The sequence below is a fragment of the Ambystoma mexicanum genome, chromosome 5q, assembly GCF_040938575.1.
Source record: "Ambystoma mexicanum isolate Mex_15411 chromosome 5q, UKY_AmexF1_1, whole genome shotgun sequence".
NCBI lineage: Eukaryota > Metazoa > Chordata > Amphibia > Caudata > Ambystomatidae > Ambystoma > Ambystoma mexicanum.
In genome coordinates, this window is record NC_090933.1 from 1,402,426,623 (window position 1) to 1,402,452,489 (window position 25,867).

The window sequence follows — 25,867 nt, forward strand, 5'->3', positions numbered from 1 at the left end:
CAACCCCTACATCAATTTCTACTGAATCCATCCAAAATATAGTTGTTTTTGTTTTCAGTACACAACTAGGTCGAAGGCAACCTGTGGCCTGTTTTACTCTCAAAATGGATCCCTTAGCACTCAGTCGGTAACCCAGGGTGCGAGGGATAATGGTGTTAAACTCCTCACTGCAGGAGGTAACGGCTGGAAATGGCCCTGATCCCTCAGTAACATCCCTCATGTGGGCTGTTATCAGCGGTCTAGCCCGACAGCATAGATTAATTGCCTGAATATTGATGTTAAAGTTTTTGCTTAAATTATTGATAATGGGCTAATGCCCCCTGTACTGGCTCTGATACATCCTGACTAGGGTGGCTCTATACCTGGTAGGTCCATGGCCCTTAACAAGCACTGCCTGTTTTATGTGCAGGCCCAGCTTAACTCATCAGATCCCATTTGCAGTACTGGAAGCTGGAGAAGATGTTGAATATGTATCGTGGATATTTATACTCACCTTAATATGGGGAATGGGTTTCAGGCAACACATACTTAACTACATCTGCTTTTTGCACACTGATCTATGTGCTGCTTGCAATGTTGATTTAGTGATATGTGTGATGCGTGATGAACTTTCTGTCTCACATACTGTTGTCCTTTTATTTCACTGTTTCGCCTGATGTTTGCTAATACATTTTACTCTTCAGAGATCGTGAATATGTACCACACAAAATAATAGTTATGTACTTAATGCGTTCAAGATGTGCTCTATTTATTTTTCTGCTTCATTACATTATTATAAAGACATTTTAAAAAGCGCAAATGTGTTCCTATAGAACTTTTTCAGTGACGTCAAACAAGTCAGAAACTCAGGTCTAGGGTTGACATTGGTATTGTAGTTCAGATGAGAATTGCCTAACAGTGCAGAACTGTCCTTCTGGGTGGGACAAAAGTGATATAGAAATGAGTATTTCGCCTCTGGGAAGGGTCAGTGACCTCAAATGTTTTTGTATACTGTCCTGAGTGGACAGCATCCAATAGAACAGGTTATTACGCCGTCTTTGTTTTTAGCGGAGTCTCTGGTATTTTGGGAAGCATTTTCCAATTTTAATGTCACAGAAATTAAATAAGAAAAGAAAGAGAAATGCAGAAAAGGCTGAATTGGCCAGAAGGACCACCTTGGGCTACGTTTTGCTGGAGATCTTTCAGGATCAGAAAATAACCAGTTCTGCCCTACAATTGAATGTGAAGCACTGAAACCATTGCACTGGTTTGCTTAAGTAGTTCAATGTAATTGTAACAGTTCGCAGTCTCACATTACTTTAAGGAGAATAAATCCTCTTAGTAAAGACACACAGACAGATGAGCATAATCGGAGACGCATTGCGTGACAAAAGAAAAAAAAAATATTTTTTTATTCAAGCCCAAATTTTCCAACCTGATATTTAATAAAGATTTGACATTTGTAAACACAGAATATAATTATTTGATTGACTTCACATCAGAATTAAAATTACATTTCACATGCGTGTGTTGAAACTAATACAGGAAAAAGGAAATCTCATGATGGGCATGCGACTCACACAATAAAGTGCATTTCCTGAATCTTCAGTGATCTTGCAAAAATCCAAGACTAGTTTCATACTAATGTGCAGCCCACACTCAACACACAATGCAGGCTATAATGAAATAATTGGTACATAAAGGAAATACTGAAATATTGTCCTCGCTAGAACGACAATGTCACGGCCAGTGTATAACAATCCACAGACAGGTAAGAATAATACAATAAGGACACTATTCCGGAAAACTCATACTGTAGCTATAGATTGTCACAGGTCAAACAATTGAGGAACTTCATTGAGGTCCAGATTGCCATGTGATGATTAATTAATAGGAAGGAGCGGCTGATTTGTATTATTAAGAGCGATATAAATAGTCACAAACATGGTATATTGAGATGCACATTGATTATCATGTCCCCTAAAACAATAGAAATGAACTGGAAGATCCAGATTGTAAGAATTATTATTATTATGATGGTATTTATTGTGCGCAGACCTAGCTATGAGAAGCAACAGAGCACTTTACAGATGTATACAACAATACAGATACATAGCAGAGCACTTTACCGAGGTATACAAGAGTACAGATGCATAACCAAGCCCAACAGAACAGATATACAGCAGGGGGTAAGATACAGAGGGGCACAGAGGAGGGGTACAGCTGTACTGGGTGGCGTGTGGAGAGGGGCGAGCATCGTCTTGAGAGTCAGGTGGCGCAAGGGGCGATGAGATGGTATAGGTGTTGAGGCAGAGAGATTCCTTGAAGAGGTGGGTTTTGAGTTTTTTTCTAAATTGTAGGAGCTTGGGGGCGAGTCTGAAGCTGACACATCAGTAGCCGCCTGTAAAAAAATGAAATCAAGAGTGAATATTATTTCATATCTTGGTGCATTTACTTGTTTGCTCTCTTAAGTTAACACAGACAGTTGTGGTATCAACAGGTGCTATGCCCCCCTTCATCAAGAAGTTCAGCACTACAAAACAGTGAGCGGTCTAAGGTCAAGTAGTGCCACATTAATACTCAGTTCTACCTTCCACAGAAAAATACATGGAAAATCCTCATTCTCGCTACTGGCCACCAAAATCTGGAACTCCCTTCCAATCAATGTTACATTGGAAGAGGACCACAAGACTCTCAGGAAACAGCTCAAGACTTGGCCCTTCAACTAACTGATATAACCACTGACTACCATACATATCATAGACAGACCATAACTTGTGCACATTTGTTGAAAAGTGCATCACATATCCACAATCTTCAAACCAGACTACAACCAAGGAAGGACACCGCCCTGATTCTGTAGGAACTTTTTCCTGTGCACTCACAACCATTTCTACTTTTTCCCCTATGTTTCCAGCCTCAGAAACAACCTTGCTACTAAAATATTGCACGTTTTACACCACATTCACTCCCCAATGTATGGCTCACAATGCTTAGTATACAAATCACAGACTCTCCTGCTGATATCAACACCTCATCACATCCATTGCAGTTCCCCCAACTCCGGGACATTACTTATTGAAAACTCGCCCAATGTAATTTTCACACCCTGAACACAAAGAATACCTACCACCACATAATTACAGGGTGCTTCTGACTTTGGCTCCTCAACACAGCAGTTTTCGGCATTTCCCTCTCCCTCTATTCAACTAACCATCCCCTGAGCTGGCTTCTCTTTTTACAAAGACATGCATCAAGGCAACAATATTGACAGAAGGGTACAATAGAAGACCACTTACGTTACCGTCTATATATGTCCCAATTTTATAAGTGATATGTCCAAGTGATGAAGTCCATCAGCAAGAATAGAAAGGATTGAAGGATTGGCGGCAAGAGAGACCATATTCAAGGCAATTCCAGTTGCAGCCAATGTATTATTTCAAAAGCACAACCTTACACCCTTTTTCTTGATTAATAACAAAAGGGTTTCATAAATGAAATACTAACTGAAGTTTTCAGTGTGATTTTTATTTCTGCGGAATTCGTGGGAGGTCAAGGTGGGCCTACAACTCTCCATCACTAATCAAAACATTTACTACCGAAGTAGCAGAATTTGATATAGATCCGGTCTATCCAATTTGATATTTCGAGTAAACCTATGACTTCCATGCCACATGTGTGTGAAGAGGCTTTTAATGCATCCTCCCCATCACAATCATTGAAGTAGATCAGCAAGTTAGTCAATAACGCAGTCTGAGGATCTATGAGTGAAAGGCCAGGTTTTATATGATTTTTGGAATCAATAGTCTTTTTGCCTGTTTGCCCGAGAAAGAGGAGGAGGGAGTTCCAGGGTGCTGCACCACAGAGCGAAATACATTCGTTTGATCTAGTAAGTTAGACAGTTTGCACTGGAGCTTCAAGTCCAGCTACATATTTGAATAGGGTGATGGGGCATCTTCAGGCATGCTTTACAGTAATAAGCCTGAGTGCCTTGTTTCAATAGAACTAGATTATGCTTTGCTATGAGTGCTATGTGAAATGAGCTGCTTTCACACATGCCATTACATCAAAGAAGTCAGCAATTGGGTGAGATTAGTGTCTGACTCTCTCCTGTCTGAGCCGGGTCTGTGCGCCCTGTTCAATGGCGCTCACACTGATCTGATGGATTTCAGTTATCAAGGCTCTCCAACCAAAACCTTTCATTAGCACGATAAAAAAAAAGAATTAGCGCCATCATTTTCACAAGCCCCCGAGTTTGCAGCCTGCACGCATGCTTAGACTAACTAAGAAATGTTATTCACTTGTATTAGATTTAGATATAGCAAGTAATACGCATATAGATACTTCCACTCATTCATCAACCCTAACTCACGATCACCTCAACTGTGTCAAAGAGAAGGTTTTTGTGACAAAATACAACCAGCACTGTGCAGACATAGAAAAGTAAATAGGTCATGTAAATCCATGAAAGATAACAGGAAAATAAGTAGAACAGTAAATATACATTAATATTTCAAGTGAAAAAACAGCTATTTACCAAGATCTGCTTACTTTCCACACGTAAATTGAATTCCTGATGATGATGATTAAATCCCTCCATTACTTACTGGTACCGTCATTACTTCTAGCTCTACATAGCCCTTTCCAGTCATTACATATGAGAGATGCCTGTGTCTCTGGCAGAATTCCTTTGCCAATTCTAATTTGTACTGCTCCACTGAGATAAAGGAATAAGCCTCCCGCCTCCCAACAATACTACTGTTTTACGTAGCATTGTGGACTAATGTCCCTTTGTTGCTAGGAAGGTGAGGAGGGCATCTAGGCAGATGATCCATGAATTTGTTCATTTTGTGCCTCAGTTCTCTATCGTATGTCATGGCCTGTGCATTCGCTGCCTTAATGGAAAGTGACACCAAAGCTGCCACTGTTATGCCTACTGCTTCCAGCTTCCTGCTCTCCTTGTCCAGGGGAGCCATGAACAGAGAAGCGGGTTTAGCGAGTCTCTTCCTAGCCGCCACCGTATGACTGAATCTAGTTTTGGTTGAGCTTGCATTCTCTGAAGACTTGTATTTCTTTTCAGGCCGAGCAGTTGTAGTCAGGGTTGAAAGTGAGTGTGTAAGTATTTGCTTGGCTGCATCCCATATGGTATCCAGTATTTGAATAGGTGTGGTTGTTCTTCTCTTTTCTCTGTGTTCATACAACACTTACTTCTTCTCTTCCGTAAAAACCTGAAGGTCAAATATCTTCATGGCTTTGCCTATTATAGCATGAATTGAGCGATATTATCAGGTGGTGACAAACCCCCTGTGGGAAGTCCCGCTTCTTCTGTTTCTCGAAGACAACATTCTCCCATTCATCTATGTCCTATTGTGGTGAGTCATGAGTAATCTCTTCTTCCTCATGTTCCTCCACCTATGTCTCTGGCTCAACAAAAAGTCAGAAAATTCATGGTAGGGATCTTCCATTCGGTTTTGCCATGGATAGGAGTCCTCCTTTTGTACTGATAGAAGGGATGGCGCCATATTAGATCTTGCAGGCGATATGCTTCTCTGTCTCCTAGGAGGTCGTTTTGGCTGGGTACGAGCCATCAGGGCTATGTTGGAATCTTCATTACAGGTCTGTGTTGTGGAAGGCTCAGCTGTGCGAGTTATCTGCCTCCTCTGAAACTCATCAATTATATTTTTTAGAGATTCAATCTACACTGTTTTCTCTAAGCACCCTTTTCGGGTCAACTGTTAACATCTTTCTAATTATTTTGTATATATACGTACCATGTATAGTATTAACGTTAACTGTATCTGATTTACCTGTATTCCATCCTCACATTGATGTAATACTACTGATTTATCTCAATGTGTAATTTTTGAAGTATCTGGGGAGTTATTTTGATTCTACAGTAGTTCATACTAAGAATGTGAAAGTATATACAGTATTCTCCTGTGCAGGGGACAGGAGTATCGAGACATTTGGATACTTTTCTGTGCTAGTTGTATTTCCAACCTCATGCCAGAGTTGAGTTACCTCCACTGCACCCAAGCTTTCTTTACTCTATTTGAGTTGTCGTAAAATCAATTTTTGTATGGAAGGTGTGCACTGACACTCCATATTTGTAAATGTTTTGTACATTCGGGAACTCTCATAAAGACATTCTTCTTAACACACTCAAGGCAATCTTTGAAAAGATAAGTTTTCCCCTTTGAAGAACCGTCTCTGCCTGACATAGCCACAAGGAGCCAAAGCGGGAGATTCACTCAACATTTTCTTGTTTGTGGGGATCTTTCCAGGGCAACAAAATACAGCTAGGTGTAGAAGAGTTCTAAATCTCCCAAATTGAGCAAAATGCTTTCAGAATATTCAAAAATTAAGGTGTCAACTAGAAAAAAGCTCAGAGAGCTGAAGAAGATTCCCTAGTCACTAGACTGTGAGGAAACATCTGAAGATGGATGCCTGTGGTGGTGCTAAGGCCCTGCCACCTCATTGGCAAAGAGCAAAAAGAACCAAAATGAGGTTGATAAGCTACAAAAGGGAAAGCATTTAGAGCTTTGTAAGCAATGTAAATTGCTTTGTATGTAACATTGTATTTACCAGGAATTCCTAATCTGACAACAGGGAATCATTCAAGTATGTGAATCTATGAACGATCCAATGCTGGAGAAGGAAGAGATTCACTGTCAAACATAACCCTTCAACTCAACTGCCATAATGATCATCTGCTTCTGGGTATCATAAGTTGGTGCCCCTGCATGATCCTGGTGAAGGAGTCTCAAACCAGTGGAATCAACATCTGCACTGGGGATGGATACCTGGGTAAACGGGTCCACTAATATAATCCCTGTGTTTTCCTCATTGATCGTTATCATCACTCAAGGAATTGGTATAAGAGGGGGAAGGATGAAGAGAAATTCCTGGGGTCAGTTCATGGTCAGCACATCCAAATCCCAGTTTCTAGAGATATGCAAACAGTTCCAGGGAAGATGTTGTATGCTTGCTTATCAGGCAATGGGGGTCATTCCGAGTCTGGAGGTAAGGTACAAATCATGCCGGTATTGATTTACCGGCATGGTTTTCCGCTCTATGCCATTCCGACCCCTCAGACCGTAAATTACGGCACCGTAAACTACAATGCCGTAATTTACTGTCTTGGGACGCGCGTGCGCACCACCATGGTGAAATTAACGCCATGGCGTAAACCGGAGCTGATTCCAAGTAAGGACCACACGTAAATTACGTCCCCCTCAAGGCCGTAAAGTACCTTACCGGCATGGAGTACATACAGGCATCTCAGAGAAGGAGTAAAGAACACTGAGCAGTGGGACCCAGAGCCACAGGTGCACACATGCAACACAGACGGAGGCCAGGAACACACCCACACACCACCACCCTCCCACACCAAGATGACACCAATTGAACAATCAAGTCCACAACCACACAAACCCCTGCAACAACACCAGGCCCCCCCCACTGAGGAGACACAGGGGTAGAAGGAGGGGGGAGACAGGCCCTGCATGCAGCACCAGTGCATCCTCTGTTACCACCCCTGCAGCCCCCATGCACACGTAGCATGACTTGACGCTCTAGGAGAAGGCCTACCAGACAGACACCCCTGACCACCTAGACTGTGACACCGTCACCACCATATTGCGGCACAGACACAAGACAAGCGAGCAACATACAAATTTACAGTGCCAACCCGGCACAAGTGATGGTATTGCCTGTGCCCCACACCCATGCCAAAGGCACCCACCAGCACACAGTGGCATGTCACAACCGTCCATTATGCGGCCACATATCCAAGTGCCCTTACACCCCCCCAAACACATCCCCAAACACACAAGGGTCCACCGATCCCCAACATGGACCACCCATGAGACACACAACAGTAAAGCTGGACCAAAAGCAAATGGAGGCATGGCAAATGACAATGTTGCCCCTGACAGCACCCACCGGTCGTATGTGGACCAGCTTGGCATGCACGTTGCGAACATCAACTGCAAACAATACCACTCCCCCTACGTGCAGATGGAATGCAACACTACCAAGACCCGCACACATGGGTGGGCCCGACACCAAACAACTACACATGACTCAAAGGGCCTGCTGAAATGACATGATATGATATGATATGGCATTTGGAACGCGCCCATACACAAGTGTCTCAAGGCGCGACGAGGCAGGGAGGGGGGAACAAGGGGAAGACAGACAACGATCCCACCAGGCCAGGTGTCACACAGACCGCGCAAGTGCAGGGGTAGTGAGAATGGAAAAAGTGCAAGTGCAAGGGGACGGGGGAAGTGCAGTACAAAGTAAGTCGAATATCCAAAAATAAATTAATAGGGCCAGCTGGTGGCAAGTGCAAGGTAAGTGCAGACAAGTGCTGGGAAGGGGGGGCTGTAGGGATAGAGAGACAGTCCCGCAGTGCAGGGGTTGCCAGGGAGGCAGTGCAAGTGGAGAGTGGCTGGGCCCAGGACCGAGGTCGGCGAGAGTGGGCCAGATCCTGATCCTGTGCAGTTTCAGTGAAAAATTCAGCAGGGGAGAGGGAGAGAGAAAGCAGAAGCAAAGAGGAAGGTCATGAGGTGCTTCCGGAACCAGAGATGGTTCTCCTCAAATATCAGGGATGCAGGAAAGCTGTTCCAGAGGGAGGCCCCTGCCGCGGAGAGAGATCTACCCCCAGCTCATTGCCCTGAGAAGAGGCTGACCCTGAGTGAGTCGGAGACAGATGAGCAAAGGTCTTGGGAAGGAAGACATTCAGGAAGAGAGAGTAGAAGGTATTCATGCCCCAGGCCCCAGAAGGCCTTGTGGACAATGCATAGTGTCTTGAACTTAAGGGAAGGAGGGAGTGGGTGTGCCGATGAGGAGAATCTCAGTCTTACTAGCATTAAGGCAGTGTTCATTGGCTGCACACCATTCCTGGATATCAGACAGACAGTCAGAGATGAGGGAAGGAGAGGAGGACGCCGAGGGTAGGCTGAAAATTTGCCGGGTATCGTCCGCATAGCGCTGAAAGTTTGGGCAGAGGGTGGCGATGCGGTGGCCAAGGAGTGCCAAATACTGGTTGAACAGCCAGGGAGGGAGATTAGATCCCAGGGGAACACCACAGGTGGAGGAAAAGATGTCAGAGAGGAGGGCCCCAAGTTGGACCTGGGAGGGTCGATTGAAAAGGAAAGAGGTCAGCACGCTACCGCGCCACATGGCCCAACATGCAGGATGACCTGTCTGGCTGGCTGTTGAGTCGTCTGACTGTGTCATGCAAGTGCTCTGGTGCCACAGGGTGGGTGCCTGCATGAACCAACTGCGTATAAAAGATGGAGCCATTGTACGTTGTTCACCCTGACAACAAACCTGCCAAAGAACCAGGGCAACGGCACATATGAACATATTTTCACCTTGCCAGAATAAGGCACCCACATCACACTACATCTACACCAACTGACAAAAGATAGGCACACTACACCAGCACCACACATTGGCGGACACCACAACCGCAAGTGCATATCCGAGGGCACACTGCACATTCACATTGCGGCATCCCCCAGCCTGGCACCACATTGGAGACCCACCCCTGGAAGTGGAATCCACGGAGGACAGCAGGGGTACGATATCACGTCACCGGCATGGCACCCCCATAGGAGTGTTGGGAATCACCATAGAATGGATCAGAGCTGGATGATGAACATGATCCACATCCAAATGAGAATGTACACAGTACACAGCACCAGAATGATCCGACATCAGAACAGCAGCATGCGACAAAGGAACATGTACCCCAAGATGTCCACACCACCGTTCACGGACCATCATGTAGACACGACACCCCACAGCATTACATTGCATCGGACACATATTTGTGTCCCTGATCGTGCCGAATATATCTATGTACATGTACATATGGCCATCATCGAAAGCCTGCCATGACAGCCAAGTGCTGTTCACCACCATGACAGTCCACACACCCACCTCATTTTGCGACACATGCAGCTGTTGGTGGATGTACCCTAACAGCAAGCCACATGACCCCTGTCATGAACCCCCTGAACAGACCCATGGGGCAACCAGACCATGGCCATACCCATGCATGCGTGTAGATGCAGCAGTCACCAGGTTTGCGTGATGCACATATGTGCCCGCGAACCAGGACTGGCGGCTGACCCCTCCACTGATATCTGGTGTCGAATGGGCCCATGCCATATGTGCAGATGGACAAAAAGTGCAATGAAGAATGTCCACAACGGTTCAACTTTGCAACACCAATTGTGTATTGAGACAACAAGAAATGAAAAAACAGTGCTTACTTCAGCAAATGCCCATGCCCCTTCCCCCTCCCCCCAACTCCAGAACACATCACCCCCCTCCCCCAACCCCAGACCACATCACCCCCCTCCCCCCTCCCCCAACTCCAGAACACAACATCACCCTCCTCCCCCCAACCCCAGACCACAACATCACCCCCCTCCCCCCTCCCCCCAACTCTCGAGCAGTCGGCCCATGTAGAATCTTGGGACCACATGTGGCAGGAATGGCTAATGTCCCTTGGAGCCCTTGTCTGGGGGAGGCAAATCCCGTTTGCGCAAGGAACGCCGGAGGCGTCTCTCCGGGCTGCCTTGCGTGGCCTCACTTGTCTCGGACGTGCCCTCCTGCTGTGGCTCCGTATTTCGACTCCCTGCCTCAAGCAATGCGGTTGAGGACATGGCATAGCCGGGTTGTATTGTCCGTCAGGGAGTCGCACAATCTGGTGGTGCAGTCGTTGAGGGACTGGCGCATTTGATCGAGTTCCTCATGCAGTCCAGCCCTGGTCTGGCGATTATCCTCAATATAGTTCCCTATGAGATCGCTCAATTGCTGAACTCTGAACTGGTCAGGTGAAGGGGGGCCATCGGATGATCTACTTGCACCAGCATGCTGTGCAGGGGGTTGTATGGGTGGACTGGGGGGAACGACGTCACACCCCAGTGGGTCAAGTTCAAGGCTGTGCACTGGTGATGGTGCATCCCCGGAGTCACTGCATGACGCCAGTGTCACGAGGCATGGTTCCAGCATTTGCATGCTCTCCTGGTCGTCCTCCGACATGGGCCCCTGGATGGGTGGCGGGCTGGGCTCCCACTCATCTGGTGCGGTAGCGGCAGCCTCCCCTGAAATGCTCGATTGTGCTGAGGTAGGGGTCTGCTCGGCTGCTGCCACGGATGTTGTGTGGCTTGCTGGTCTGCCATCTTCAAGTGGCCTTTCCGTAGGTGGTTTTCTTGGCTGCTGGCTTCGGCCTGGCCCTGCCAGTACCCGCGGAGGTGCTTGGCCCGCTTCCTTGGGGCTCTGTGCTGTCATGGTCTGTGCCTGTGGGGGTAGGAGAGAGGGACAACATTAGTGTATTGTCATGATCTCTGCTTCCAAAAGGTCAGGGTTTTCCCAACTCCCTTGGAAGCAGATCCATAACCCAGGTTCCGAGTGCCAACCAGTCCCAATTGGGACCTTTTGGACCCAGTCCTGGCGCCAGTGGCACCAGGCTCATAAATATGCCCAGTCCCAGCGCTGGAAGCGCCGGGCTCATAATGCTTGGGTGGACTTACCTGCAGCAGACCATGCTGCTTACTTGCCTGCCAGTTGAGCCTCTGATCCTCTTCTGTTTGGAACTACTTTTCCTGTTGGGTGGGGCAGGAGCCACTCCCTAGATTCAGAACACTGGAACTCTTCTGGAAAGCAGGAACTCTTTTCTTACCTAGGCGTGGCTGTGGAAGGAGACACCTAAGCACTACAGGAGGCTATTTAAACCACACCCGGTGGATGAATCTTGCTTTGCGTTATTCTGCATCCTCTGCAGCAGAACGCTCATCGTGTCTTCTGCATCTGATCCTGGGCCTAAGGAAAAAGGCTTACCATCCTGAATCCAGTCTTCAGCAACACCTATAAAGACAAGAAAGAACAGGTTAGCATTCCGGCATCTGAAAGACAAAGGCTTACCTACTCTTCGTGCGCTCCGGAGGTCTTCACACTGCATTCCGGCATCGGAAAGACAAAAGCTTACCAACTCTTTGCACGCTCCGGAGGCCTTCGGCGCTGCATCCCGCATCTGAAAGACAAAACAAGGTGCGTTTAAAGACATTGGGGAACTTTAATACTCACGTGCCATTACTCCTTTCCACATCTAACCCAGTGGGTATTCCGGCACCCTGCAGCCGCTCCGAACTTGTACCTGCAAAATAAAAAGACAGTTAGAGCGCATCGTGAAGCAGACAACAAGCGCTTACTTACGTGCTTCCAGGCGCTTCTATCCATCACACGGGCTCCATCTTCAACTCACTTCAGCCCGTCATCCGCCATCGCCGGAACCCTGCAAAACAAGAGACATCATTACTAAAGACTTTAAAGACATTAGAATTACTCGAAACTTACCGTTCGTGCAGTAAACGACGGACAACAGTCCTCTGAAGTCAAGAGGCCTGCGCTACCTATCCAGTGAAGGAACTGGTTACAGCACCCTGCCCCGAGGCAGATGGAGAGCTCGGCATTCACTTACCTAAGGTGAGAGCGTTAACCTTTGGGGGTCTACAGGAGAGGAGAAAAGGAAAGAGATAGGGACACCCCAATAACCCCAGTTCATTAATCCCATATTTTCTATCTGCAGACATCTTACTCTTCAAGTCAGGCATACAGTGCACAGAGGTCCAGCCCAAAGAGCCAACCGGGTGCTACACATCACCTTTGAAAATACGGTAGTCGCCCAGTCAAGACCGGCGCCTCTGTGAGAATCAGGTGAGCGTTACAGAACGCAAAGCCTACCGCAAAACTCTCGCCCAGGCGCTATGGAAACCTCGGATACTGACCACCTAGCCCGGTTACTTGGGGAACTAAGGGCAGAAGTGCATGCAGCTCGTCAGGAAACGAATGCTCTAAGAAGGGAACTAATTATTTCCAAGGAGAGAACAGACGATCTTGCTAGACAATTGCTACAGTCACAAGCCGGACAGACCCCGTTACCCGCATCAGGGGCAAATCTTCCTTCAACATCCTCTATGAATCCAGTGCAGATCAACCTACCTGGGAATGTGTACCTCTGGCTCCGCCCGAACGATTTTCTGGTGACCCAAAGAGGTTTGCAGTATTTATCAATCAGTGCCGGTTGCACTTCTTATGCCGGCCAGCAGCCTTTCCAACTGATCAAGCTAAAGTAGCTTTTGTACTTTCGTACCTTAGTGGCAATGCGGCAGACTGGTCGATCCCTCTAGTTAATCAAGATGATCCGGTTCTCCATGATTTTCAAGCCTTTCAGCTTAGTATGGAAAAACTGTTCGCAAGACATTCAATTGGGCAGGCCTTGGACAATGAGCTTCTTTCCTTGCGACAGGGTAATCAAGACCTTTTGGCTTATATTGCATCTTTCAATAGACTAATAGTGGAAACTCAATGGCCTGAGGACAAAAGGATTACGCTGTTTTATAGAGGTCTACGTGGAGAGCTCAAAGACGTTTTAGCCCAAGTAGTGAATCCCCCACAAGACTGTTCGGATTATATAGACTTGGTCGTTCAAATAGATCACAGACTGCAGAACAGGAAGGCCGATCGTTCCAAGTTTGATGCTCGAGTATTTTCCAAACCGCCAACTCCTTCCAAAGGAGTAGACTCCGGGGAACCCATGCAAATAGGGGGTCTGAAAGGTCCTCTAACACAAAGGGAGCGGGAAAGGAGAAAACAGTTGCAATTATGCCTATATTGCGGAAACTCAGGGCACTTTCTTCGAGACTGTCCGGTGAAACCTGCCAAGAAGGCAGTAGGAGCTGCAGTTACCAAAGTTACAAACTCTGAGCAGGGAAACGACCTCGCCCGACAAGAATAGAGGTCCTCTTGCCGAGCGTGAAAACCAGTTCCGTGACCTCGCATTTCGTGATACCTATGGTCCTCATTAGCCCTGATAATCCGGATCGATTACATGCAATTGAAGCTTACGTCGACAGCGGTGCCATCGGCAATTATGTGGATCATGAAATGGTTTTGAGGATGAATCTAACTCTTTGTCCCAAGGCTGTAAAGGACGTCATTACTACGGTGGATGGTACGGAGATAGCCTCCGGGCCAGTAACGCATACCACTCAAGAGGTGACGCTAGTAAGTCAAGATGGACACCATGAGAAGATCGTGTTCGATGTGATCAAGGCCCCTCAGTTTCAGATTATTCTAGGAATACCTTGGTTAGAGAAACACAATCCTCTGATCGATTGGCGAGCAAGAACGGTCCAGTTTCCAGAATGTGTCTCTACTTGTCACCCTCCACCTGGTGTTGCACTGGCAGCAATTTCTTCAGAGACTCCCCAGTTACCTCCCGAATACCTAGAATACCAAGATGTTTTCCGGAAGGATCAGGCTAACTCTCTACCTCCTCATAGGTCTTATGACTGCCAGATAGACCTGATACCTGGATCTACTCCTCCTTGTAGTAGAATTTATGCCCTCACCGAGCCTGAGAACCTTCACCTTCGACAATACCTGGATCAATACCTGGCAAATGGGTTTATTCGTCCTTCCAAGTCCCCTGCTTCTTCAGCTTTGTTCTTCGTTCCAAAAAAGGAAGGAGACCTTAGAACTTGTATCGATTATCGCTCCCTGAACCAGATCACCGTTAAGAATAGATATCCGTTACCTTTGATCCCTGAACTCCTGGACCAAATCAGAAAAGCATGCATATATACAAAGCTGGATCTTAGAGGAGCTTACCACTTGGTACGAGTAAAAGAGGGCGATGAATGGAAGACAGCCTTCCGCACCAAGTATGGGCTATTTGAATATCAGGTCATGCCCTTCGGACTTTGCAATGCCCCGGCCGCCTTTCAATATTTTATGAACGATGTCCTCAGAGAGCTCATAGATGTGTGTGTTGTTGTTTACATTGACGACATCCTCGTTTATTCTTCATCGGAATCTGAACATCGGAAACACGTGAAAATGGTCCTCGAAAGATTGTGTCAACACAAACTTTTCGCTAAATTGGAAAAATGTGTTTTCAAAGTGACTGAAGTTGAATTCTTGGGATTCATATTATCACCTGGCGGAGTGCGTATGGATTCAAAGAAGGTCGATGCAGTTCTCAAATGGCCATCACCATCCTCCGTAAAAGGTGTGCAAAGCATGTTAGGCTTCGCTAACTTTTACCGCAGGTTTATCCCCGAATTCTCTCGAATAGTCCAGCCCATCACTGCCTTGTTAAAGAAAAACAAACGTTTTGAATGGTCTACCGAGGCGGAACAAGCTTTCCAGGATTTGAAGACTAAATTTATCTCTGCACCAATCTTAAAACACCCTCGCCCCGAACTCCCCTACATCGTGGAAACTGATGCTTCAAGCCTTGCCATGGGGGCAGTTCTATCACAAAAGGACCCGGTAACCAATCAGTTGCATCCCGTGGCATTTTGGTCCCGCAAATTCTCGCCTCCTGAAATCAATTACACGATTACTGACAAGGAACTTCTGGCTATCAAGTCTGCCTTTAAGGCTTGGCGGCATTATCTGCTGGGGGCCCGACACACCGTTACTGTGATTACGGATCACCGAAACCTGCAATATTTGAAAACCGCAAAAGCCCAATCCTCTAGACAACTCCGTTGGGCATTATTCTTTGCCGAGTTTGACTTCATAATTACCTATCGACCTGGTACAAAGAATGGTAAAGCTGATGCCCTTTCTCGGATGGGAGTGGAAGAACACTTGATCAACCCTAAACCTGTACCAATCATTCCCGAACAAAGAATTCTGGGTGTAATCGCCACAGAATCCATAGAGGAAGTTAAGGATAAAGCCAGGCAACTTGTAACTCCAGCAGACATACAGAATTGGCATCTGCCGGGAAAGGACTTTGCAGTAAAGGACAACTTATTGTATTTCCAAGAACGATTATACCTACCCAGCACAGATTTACAGAAAAAAGTAATCTCTTGTTATCACGATTCTTTAATGGAAGGTCATCCCGGTATGGCCAAGACCTCAAAAGATCAAGCGCTACTTCTGGTGGCCGTCTTGGAAAAAAGATATCAGAGACTTTATAATGTCCTGTGGAGTATGCGCCCAAAACAAGAGTCAAAAGGAAAGACCAGCAGGCCTCTTACGCCCTATTGACATCCCACCTCGCCCTTGGCATACGCTTTCTATGGACTTCATCACCGATCTACCTCCATGCTCCGGATACAATACGATTCTAGTAATCGTGGACTTATTCTCCAAGATGGCGCATTTCATTCCGCTCAAAGGCTTGCCAACAGCAGCAACTCTGGCCCGAGAATTTCTCGAAAACATCGTCCGACTGCACGGTTTTCCTTCGGTTCTAATTTCGGATCGAGGTAGTCAATTTATTTCTCATTTTTGGCGAAGTTGCTGTCGGTCGGCTCAAATTGATGTGAGACTATCGACCAGTCACCACCCTCATACCGACGGACAAACCGAGAGGACCAATCAAACTCTGGAACAGTATTTACGCTGCATGCTGCAACAAACTGAAAAAACTTGGAAAGACATCCTTTGGATAGCCGAATATGCCTACAATAACTCTGTCCATTCGGGAACTGGGAAAACCCCGTTTTTTCTTTTGTACGGCAGTCACCCTCGAACCTCGGAGTTGGATCCCCTCCAAGATCTTGAAGCACCAGCAGTAGACTACCTGCATTCTACAATCACCCAAGCCTTTAAGGAAGCTGTTTCTCACCTTCAAAGGGCTAAAGAACAATACAAGAAAGGAGCAGATCAACATCGGAAGGAAGCCCCTCAATATCAAGTAGGGGATCAAGTCTGGTTATCCACCAAATATCTACCTCTAAAAGGGCCACGCACATTCAACCCAAGATACCTTGGTCCCTATTCCATCACTACCATAGTAAACCCAGTAGCGGTCAAGTTGGACTTGCGCCCGCACATGAAGATACATCCGGTCTTCCACGTCTCTCTATTAAAACCCGTGCAACCTCAAACCCGACTAACCAAATCTCCAAAACCTATCCTAGTTGATGGAGAACTCGAGTTTGAAGTCAAAAGCATTCTGGACTCCAAGATCTCCAAATCTAAACTATTCTACCTAATTGACTGGAAAGGCTACGGCCCCCAAGAGAGATCCTGGGAACCTGCTGAATATGTCCACGCTTCTCGCCTAATCAAAAGATTTCACCGAACATTTCCTGACAAGCCAAAACCCCCGGAGAAGCCCGGTTTGGGAGGGGCCTTGAGGGGGGGTACTGTCATGATCTCTGCTTCCAAAAGGTCAGGGTTTTCCCAACTCCCTTGGAAGCAGATCCATAACCCAGTTTCCGAGTGCCAACCAGTCCCAATTGGGACCTTTTGGACCCAGTCCTGGCGCCAGTGGCACCAGGCTCATAAATATGCCCAGTCCCAGCGCTGGAAGCGCCGGGCTCATAATGCTTGGGTGGACTTACCTGCAGCAGACCATGCTGCTTACTTGCCTGCCAGTTGAGCCTCTGATCCTCTTCTGTTTGGAACTACTTTTCCTGTTGGGTGGGGCAGGAGCCACTCCCTAGATTCAGAACACTGGAACTCTTCTGGAAAGCAGGAACTCTTTTCTTACCTAGGCGTGGCTATGGAAGGAGACACCTAAGCACTACAGGAGGCTATTTAAACCACACCCGGTGGATGAATCTTGCTTTGCATTATTCTGCATCCTCTGCAGCAGAACGCTCATCGTGTCTTCTGCATCTGATCCTGGGCCTAAGGAAAAAGGCTTACCATCCTGAATCCAGTCTTCAGCAACACCTATAAAGACAAGAAAGAACAGGTTAGCATTCCGGCATCTGAAAGACAAAGGCTTACCTACTCTTCGTGCGCTCCGGAGGTCTTCACACTGCATTCCGGCATCTGAAAGACAAAAGCTTACCAACTCTTCGCACGCTCCGGAGGCCTTCGGCGCTGCATCCCGCATCTGAAAGACAAAACAAGGTGCGTTTAAAGACATTGGGGAACTTTAATACTCACGTGCCATTACTCCTTTCCACATCTAACCCAGTGGGTATTCCGGCACCCTGCAGCCGCTCCGAACTTGTACCTGCAAAATAAAAAGACAGTTAGAGCGCATCGTGAAGCAGACAACAAGCGCTTACTTACGTGCTTCTAGGCGCTTCTATCCATCACAGGGGCTCCATCTTCAACTCACTTCAGCCCGTCATCCGCCATCGCCGGAACCCTGCAAAACAAGAGACATCATTACTAAAGACTTTAAAGACATTAGAATTACTTGAAACTTACCGTTCGTGCAGTAAACGACGGACAACAGTCCTCTGAAGTCAAGAGGCCTGCGCTACCTATCCAGTGAAGGAACTGGTTACAGCACCCTGCCCCGAGGCAGATGGAGAGCTCGGCATTCACTTACCTAAGGTGAGAGCGTTAACCTTTGGGGGTCTACAGGAGAGGAGAAAAGGAAAGAGATAGGGACACCCCAATAACCCCAGTTCATTAATCCCATATTTTCTATCTGCAGACATCTTACTCTTCAAGTCAGGCATACAGTGCACAGAGGTCCAGCCCAAAGAGCCAACCGGGTGCTACACATCACCTTTGAAGATACGGTAGTCGCCCAGTCAAGACCGGCACCTCTGCGAGAATCAGGTGAGCGTTACATGTATGTGCTATGTCCTATTTGCATACATGGTTGCATGGACATTTCAGTCATTCACGGGTTGTTCAGTTTGGGGGGTAGCTATGGCAGTGGTACATGTGCATGGTGATGACATATACACATGTTTGGGAGTGATTCGTTGTGCCCTGTTCATGTACATTTCGGCAGGTACTATGCCTACCAGGCTGGACGGTGTGCATGATGGGCTGTGCAAGTCAGTCCAGTATGGGTGATGTGCGTTATGTACTCGCACTTGGGCCAGCATTAGGCGGCACTTGCCTCAGCATTTGTTGGATGGGGGGATGAGTTGGATGGGGGGAGGGCAACACGAGAGGGTGCCTTCGATGGCCCCTGGGTCAGTTTGCATGATGCAATGGACATTGCCAGTGTGCACTGTCAACACTCACCTCCTTCTGCAGAAGTCGTTCCGCCGCACTCCATGGTCCCCACGCCCTCTATGGATTCCGTGCCAATGAGCTGCGCTCAGGTCTCCTCCCACGGCTCTAGTTGGACCTGTGTACTTGGCCCACCTCCCGTCTGCAGGGCCTGGCTGCGGTTGGTGGAGAGGAGGCCCCGCACCCGCACCCGCAGGTCGTCCCACCGCTTGCGGCAGTCCCTTGGGGTGCGGGGGGAGCTTCCAACAGCGCTCACCCTCTGTGCCAGTTCCGCCCAGATGGTCTTCTTGCGGAGGGTTGATTCCCTGTGCATGTCGCCGCTGAAAACTACATCAGCATGCTCTACAAGGTAGTCTACCATGACCTGCAGTTCATCGGTGGAGAATTTCACCTTGCGGACGCGATCCGCCGCCCTTTTCGGTGCTTTCGGCATGTCCTGCGGTGCCTGGTCCGGTTCACGACTTTACTTTCCTCACAGGGCTGCTGGCAGCTGCGGATGGCAATGGATTGTGTTTTTAAAGATGGCCGCCGCTCTCCTTCCCGTTCCTGTGCGATGTCGTAATTTCCGGATCCGTTTTTCGGCGGAGACCGTAATTTACGGTTTCTGTAAATTACGGTCACCGTAATTTACGGTCACCGTTATGCACTGTCGCTAATGCTTACAGGGCGGTGTAGTACTTTATGTGTCGGTTGCATGCCGGTAGGGGTTTTTCGGGGGGTTTTGCGGCAGGCCGCGCGGTCCTTTTCCGGCATGGCGGAAAGCGCGTGTCCGTGAGCTCGGAATGGGCCGTAATTTTCGGACTTCAACCAGCACGGTGTCGTACTTTACGCCATGCCGGAAAATACAGATACTTACCGGCATGACTCGGAATGAGGCCCAATACGTTTTCTGTTTCACAGATAGTTGCTATGAGTGGAGGCAAACACTCCATTGTCTGAATGCAATGACATTCTCTGTTCCTTTGAAATGAACTAGTTTTTATCAAAAGGAGGCAGTGTTCTCACCAATTCAAAATGCAATATCTGCCAGATTCTTCAATCCCATTTTTCCTTACCTTTTAACATAAGTCAATGTTGTGGTGTGTTCTGACTTGGTAGCTCATGGTTGTTTCTGATCTGAGTCACGAAGCACTCTAGTTCTAGGACAATTGCCAACAGTTCCCTTTAGCTGAATTATTTGTTGGCCTCATTTAGTACCACCAGGCCAGGATCTACCTGGATTTCAAAGTGGTGGCTAGTATTTATGGTAATTATCAGAGAGCTTAATAAATAATGGAGAAACCGCTTAGCATATTGTCTACGTGTAACCCCCCCCCACCCCTGGAGCAACAACCTGAGATCCTGAGTCACAAATATATTCTGTTTGCAGCAATGTGAAGCAGTGTTCCATCACCTATCCACATGACACAACGGGAGGGCAAAGTTGGGGCCTGGCTAATAGAGTCTCAAAAACACATGATGAAATGTGTCTGTGGACCCTCAAGCATGTTCTTGCTGTGGCTGATTTGGCTATGCGTAGTGAGTTGCCGGTAGTTTGGATCCCTTGTTACCGGGGGGGATAGAGGGAAGACAGCATCTCTTTTTGTGTGTGGAATCGTGGCCTGATGAATGGAAAGTTATGTTAGGGCAATAGTTGCAACCTTCGCCAATTGTGGATATAATTGTGATGCGCCGGGATTTTGCAGACCAATTATAAATGTACACTCACATCTCTGCTGAAATGAGCCTGAATTAGCCAGACATCAAACTAAGGATACAGTGATAGACCTTTGAAGTGAAGAGGTGCCAATACCAGGGCCAGCATCTTTTTTTTAATAAACATATTTTATTGGATATTTCAACACTTTCATATAACATATCAATAGTTTACCCCCCCCCCCCGGGCCCCTCCGCCCCCCCATTCCGGGTTGATTCCTTAGGTTGGTTCCTGTCCATGACTCCATGCTTCACCTCCAGTAGTATATTGCTCATAATGTTCCCAATAATGCCCCTGTGCTCCCGACCGCTTTCCCCCTAATAAGCCTCAGGTGTCACGTTCTTCCCATTTTCCCCAAATTTTAATAGCTTTGGCAGGGCACCTCCGTGCCGTGTATATTCTGTGTTCTTTCATCGCGCAGATGTCCATTTCATTGAGCATTGGTCGATTGTTGGGCATTCCGTGGCCCCCCATTTCTGTGCTATGTCCCTCTTCATCATGCCCATTGCCGTGGAGAGAAAGACACCCTCCCATTTGTTCGAAAGTCCTTGTGAGTATTTGTGAGCATTGTGTCCAGAAATCCCTAACTTTAGGGCATTCCCAGAGGAGATGAAAAAAAGTGCCCTCCTCCCCACGGCATCTCAGACAGTTGGGATCTGTTGCCCTTCCCCAACTGAAAAGGGCCACCCGGGGGTAGTAAACCCTGTGAAGTATCTTGAGCTGTACCAGTTTTATTCTTGAGTCTATTGCGATCTCACGAGGGTGCATGAGGACCTGTATCCAGTCCTCAGGGTCAATATTCCCAACATCCCGCTCCCATCTAGTTTTGAGGTTGGACAACTCCGGCGTGGCGAATGCATTGATGGCTTTATACAGTATAGTCGTCACTTTGGTGGGGATATGTTGTGTGAGCAAGTTACGTTCCAAGGGTGTATAATCTGGTGCATCAGCAAGTTCTTGCATGTGACCCCTGAGAGTGTGTGTTAGTTGTGTATAGTGATACTGTTCCGTTGTCGGAAGTCCAAATTTCTGTTGGAGCGTTTCAAACGAATGGATGGCGCCATTCGCTATAACATCCCCAACTGTTGTCATCCCGGCCCTCACCCACCGGGTCCATATGGTCAGCTTTTTGACCTCTGCCAGCATATGATTACCCCATAGTGATTGCGCCGTGGTAACCCTGTTCTCCCAGCCTATGTGCCTATGGGCCTGCCTCCAGACGGTCGTGATATGGGATGTAGTGGTTTGTGCGGGAGGTCTGGATAGGCTCTGGTACAGAATTCGAATTGGTGGAATGTCCTGGGCAATAGGTGATTCCGCTCCGATATGTGGAAGCTCTGGGTCCCCATGAAGGAGGTCGTTGACTATATTTAATTGACTGGCCCAGTAGTAGGACCTGAGATGTGGGACTCCCAATCCCTCCTCCCAAACAGAGCGCTGCAACGTGGCAAGTGCTATCCGGGGCTGCCCCCGCTTCCATATCAGTTTCCTCAAGAGGCCCTCTATTCTAGTGAATTCAGAGTTTGGTATGGCTAATGGGGCGTTCTGCAAGACGTAGAGGAAGCGCGGAAGAGCCATCATCTTAAAGAGGGCTGCTCTCCCCATGAGTGTTAGTGGCAGGAGCATCCAGTGCTGTACGTCCCCGGCAAAGCGGTCAACCAGCGGATGTAGGTTATGCAGCACATAGTTTGACAGCGTCCCTGTGACCCATATACCCAGGTAACGAAAACCTTCCCTCTCCACTCGATATGGGGCGGCCCGGGGGATTGCTGGATCGTCGCCTTTAACTGGGAAGAGGACTGATTTCCCCCAGTTTACCCTGAGGCCACTGAAAGTCCCGTAGGTCGTCAGCATTCGGGCTATGATGGGGCATGCCTGGTCCGGGTTACTTAGGTATAACAGTAAATCATCTGTGTAAAGGGAGAGTTTATCCTCCCGTCCGTTTGGCCATTGGAACCCAGACCATGTAGTAACCTGTCGGAGCCATCAGGCTAGTGGCTCAATTGCCAGGGCAAAGAGAAGGGGGGACAGTGGGCAGCCCTGTCGAGTGCCCCGGCCCAGTGGAAAGGTTCTAGAAGTCCACCCGTTTACCCTGGTTGCTGCCAAAGGGGCCTTGTATAGAAGTTGAACCCAGCTGAGAAAGGTTTCGCTTATGCCCATACGCCGCATTATTGCCCAGAGACTTTCCCACATCACCGAATCAAACGCTTTTTCAAAATCAATTGCCAGTAATGCTAGTGGTGTATTAAGGGTTGGGGCCCTTTCCAGTAACAGATGTAAACGGCGTAGGTTCATTCTGGTCGACCTCTGCGGCATGAAGCCGCATTGATCCGGATGGACCAGTGCCGATATGACCGTTTGAAGCCTAGTGGCCAATACTTTAGCCAGGATTTTGGTTTCGCTGTTGATGGGCGATATCGGTCTATACGACTTACACTGGTCGGGAGGTTTCCCTTGTTTGGGAATGACCACAATATTCGCGGTCCGTAGATCCGGGGGAAGGGTGCCCTGCGTCTTGGCGGCTAGGAACAGTTCGCGGAGGGGGGCCGCCATCTTGCTGGTGCCCAGCTTCTTCCAGGTCTCGGCCAGGAAGCCATTCGGGCCTGGTGTTTTCCCCGATTGCAGTTGGGTCATGGCCTCCGCGATCTCGGCTTTGTCTATTTCCCTATCTAGGTGTGCTCTTTGGACATCCGACAGCTGCGGTAGCACGATATCCTCCAGTAGAGATAAATCTGTGGGGGCCATTGGGGCGGCATAAAGCGCGGCATAAAAGTTGGCAAATGCCTCCGCTATCTCTGAATCTGTTTGGGCAGGTCCATTTGGGCTGTCCGTAATCAATCTAACGTGTCTGTGCCCCTCCTCCCGTCGCTCCAGCCAAGCCAATAATTTACCCGCTTTATCCCCCTGCTCATAAATTCTGGTTTTCGACTCCATGTGTGCCTGTCTAGCATTATCCAGTGCTTTGTTGTGCAAAGTAGCTCTGGCCTTTAACAGGGAGCAGTGTGTTTCTGGGGTAGCATCAGCAATGTAACTAGCTTCCCATTTTACTACCTCAGCCTCTGCCTCCGATACTTTCCTATGATGTTCTCTTCTGTTATTACATATCCAGGCCGTCATTTCACCCCTAAGCACTGCCTTATGTGCGTCCCAAAGTATCACTAGGTCCTCCACCGAGCCCGCATTAATTTCGAAGAATTTGTCTGACTTGAGAGTGATATGTTCCACAAATTCAGGGAGGCCCAGGTAATAGCTATTTAGTCTCCACGTTTTGGGGGGTAGGGGACGCTTCATACGGAGCGTCATTTCCAAGGGAGAATGATCTGATATGCCATGGGGGAGGAGCTCTGCCTCCTCTATCCTATACGCTTCAGGGGTTGGGAGGAAAAAGTAATCTAGCCTGGATAGAGATGCGTGTGCTCCCGAGTGGAAGGAGAATCCCCGCTCTGTGGGGTGTAGCTCTCTCCACACATCGCTCAGGCCGAGCGCCGACGCAAAAGTCGCCAGCCGTGTGGGTTGGTGCGGGTTTCGGTTGCGGATATGTGTTCTGTCGAGTGTATTACACATGCCGTCATTGAAATCCCCTCCCAGGATCCACACCTCCGCCTGTTGTTGCGCGATCAAGGCCGTCACCTCCCCCAGCAAAGCCTCCCCCAACCCCGGTGGGGAATATATCGCTAGAATGACCACTGTCTCCCCCCAAAGAACACCTCGAATCATTACAAAACGGCCATTGGGGTCTTGCACCACAGCAGATAATACAAAGGGGAGTCGCTTATGTAGGAGGATCAGGACCCCCCGGGACCCCATCGTATACCCAGCGTGGTATGCCACTCGATAGTTGGAAACCTCGAAAAAACTGGCAGTTTGAGCCCACCAAGTGGGTCTCAGTTAGAAGAGCTACTTCAGGGGAGCGTCTATTAAGAAATTGCAAGATCAGTCGGCGTTTTATACTTGTGCCCATCCCGTTCACATTCCAAGTGAGGAGCTTAAGAGACCCTTGGCGTCCACTAGGCATCAAGGAGGCTTGCGTGATGTGGCTATCGGGGTCGCTGTGGTGTTGTATAGTCATTATTATCTAGGGGTTCATAGTGTTGTGCTCTGCGGGTGTGAAGTATGTCTGATCGGAAAAACGTTGTCCGTATTTGGTGGGAGCGTGGGCAGCAAACATTGTGCGATCGGTGAGCTCGCCATGGACATTGCCTAATGTGAATCCCCGGTAACCAACAAACATAATACAACTCCCCTTCCCCCCTCCCAATACTCCTCCCCAACATGAAGTATCTGTCGCCCGAACTTTCCTGGCGCTTAACAACTATGTCGCCAGGGTAACTGAACCTGAGTTGTTACTTCTTCTAGGGGAGTAGCTGCTAGGTTCCCTGGTTCACGTTTGCTACATGAAAATTTGTGTGGGTGGCATCGGGACTCATCATTCATTGCCCTGTTGCGGGATCACCGGATGTAGATGCTGCTGGGGTTCTGGGTCCAGCGGCCTCTCCGGCTGTGGTCTGGTTGGTTCTCTCCTCCTTCTCCCCTCGGCACTCCAGTCACCCTCTATATGTGTCTCAGCCCAGTTCCATGCTTCTCTCGGATCGGTAAAATGTACTGTCGTGTCCTTATGGAAGATTTTAAGCTGGGCGGGGTACATTAGCCCATATTTAACTCCCAGTGAGTGTAAGCGTGTTATAAGCGGGTCAAAGGACTGTCGCGCCTTCTGCACCTCTTTGGTGAAGTCAGGAAAGAAAGCAATTTTTGATCCATTGTATGTGACCGTCCCCTTTGACCTTGCTAATTGTAGGACTGCATCTCTATCCCTGTAGTTCAGGAGTCTTGCAATGATTGTACGCGGTGCCTTGCCAGGTATGACTCTGCCACTCGGAACGCGGTGTGCCCGCTCGATGGAAAAAAATCTGGAAAAGGATTCCGCCCCATATATGCTCGTCAACCACTCCTCAAGAAATAGCTCCATGCAGTCCCCTTCAGCTTTCTCCGGAAGGCCAAGAATGCAAATATTGTTTCGCCGGGATCTGCCCTCACTGTCATCTGCTCTCGCCACCAGGGTTTTAATTTGGGCTAGCATGTTGGACATTTGACGATTCACCCCCCTCATATTGTCCTCAGTTTTGGATATCCGTGCCTCTGCTTCGCTTGTGCATGAAGTTAGTTTCTGCAGATCATGCCGTAACAGGGACACATCCTCCCCAATGCTATCCA

General features: G+C 48.1%; 1 protein-coding gene across 1 annotated transcript in view; it reads right to left on the reverse strand.

Moving 5' to 3' along the window:
* Positions 1–1,359: 1,359 nt before the first annotated feature.
* LOC138498458 (fibrocystin-L-like) overlaps positions 1,360–25,867 on the reverse strand; it is a 374,239-nt gene continuing 349,731 nt past the window's right edge. Inside the window, exon 17 of the mRNA XM_069622208.1 lies at positions 1,360–2,380. Within this exon, the coding sequence (XP_069478309.1) occupies positions 2,370–2,380 (11 nt within the window). The 3' untranslated portion in view covers positions 1,360–2,369. The remainder of the gene's footprint in view (positions 2,381–25,867) is intronic.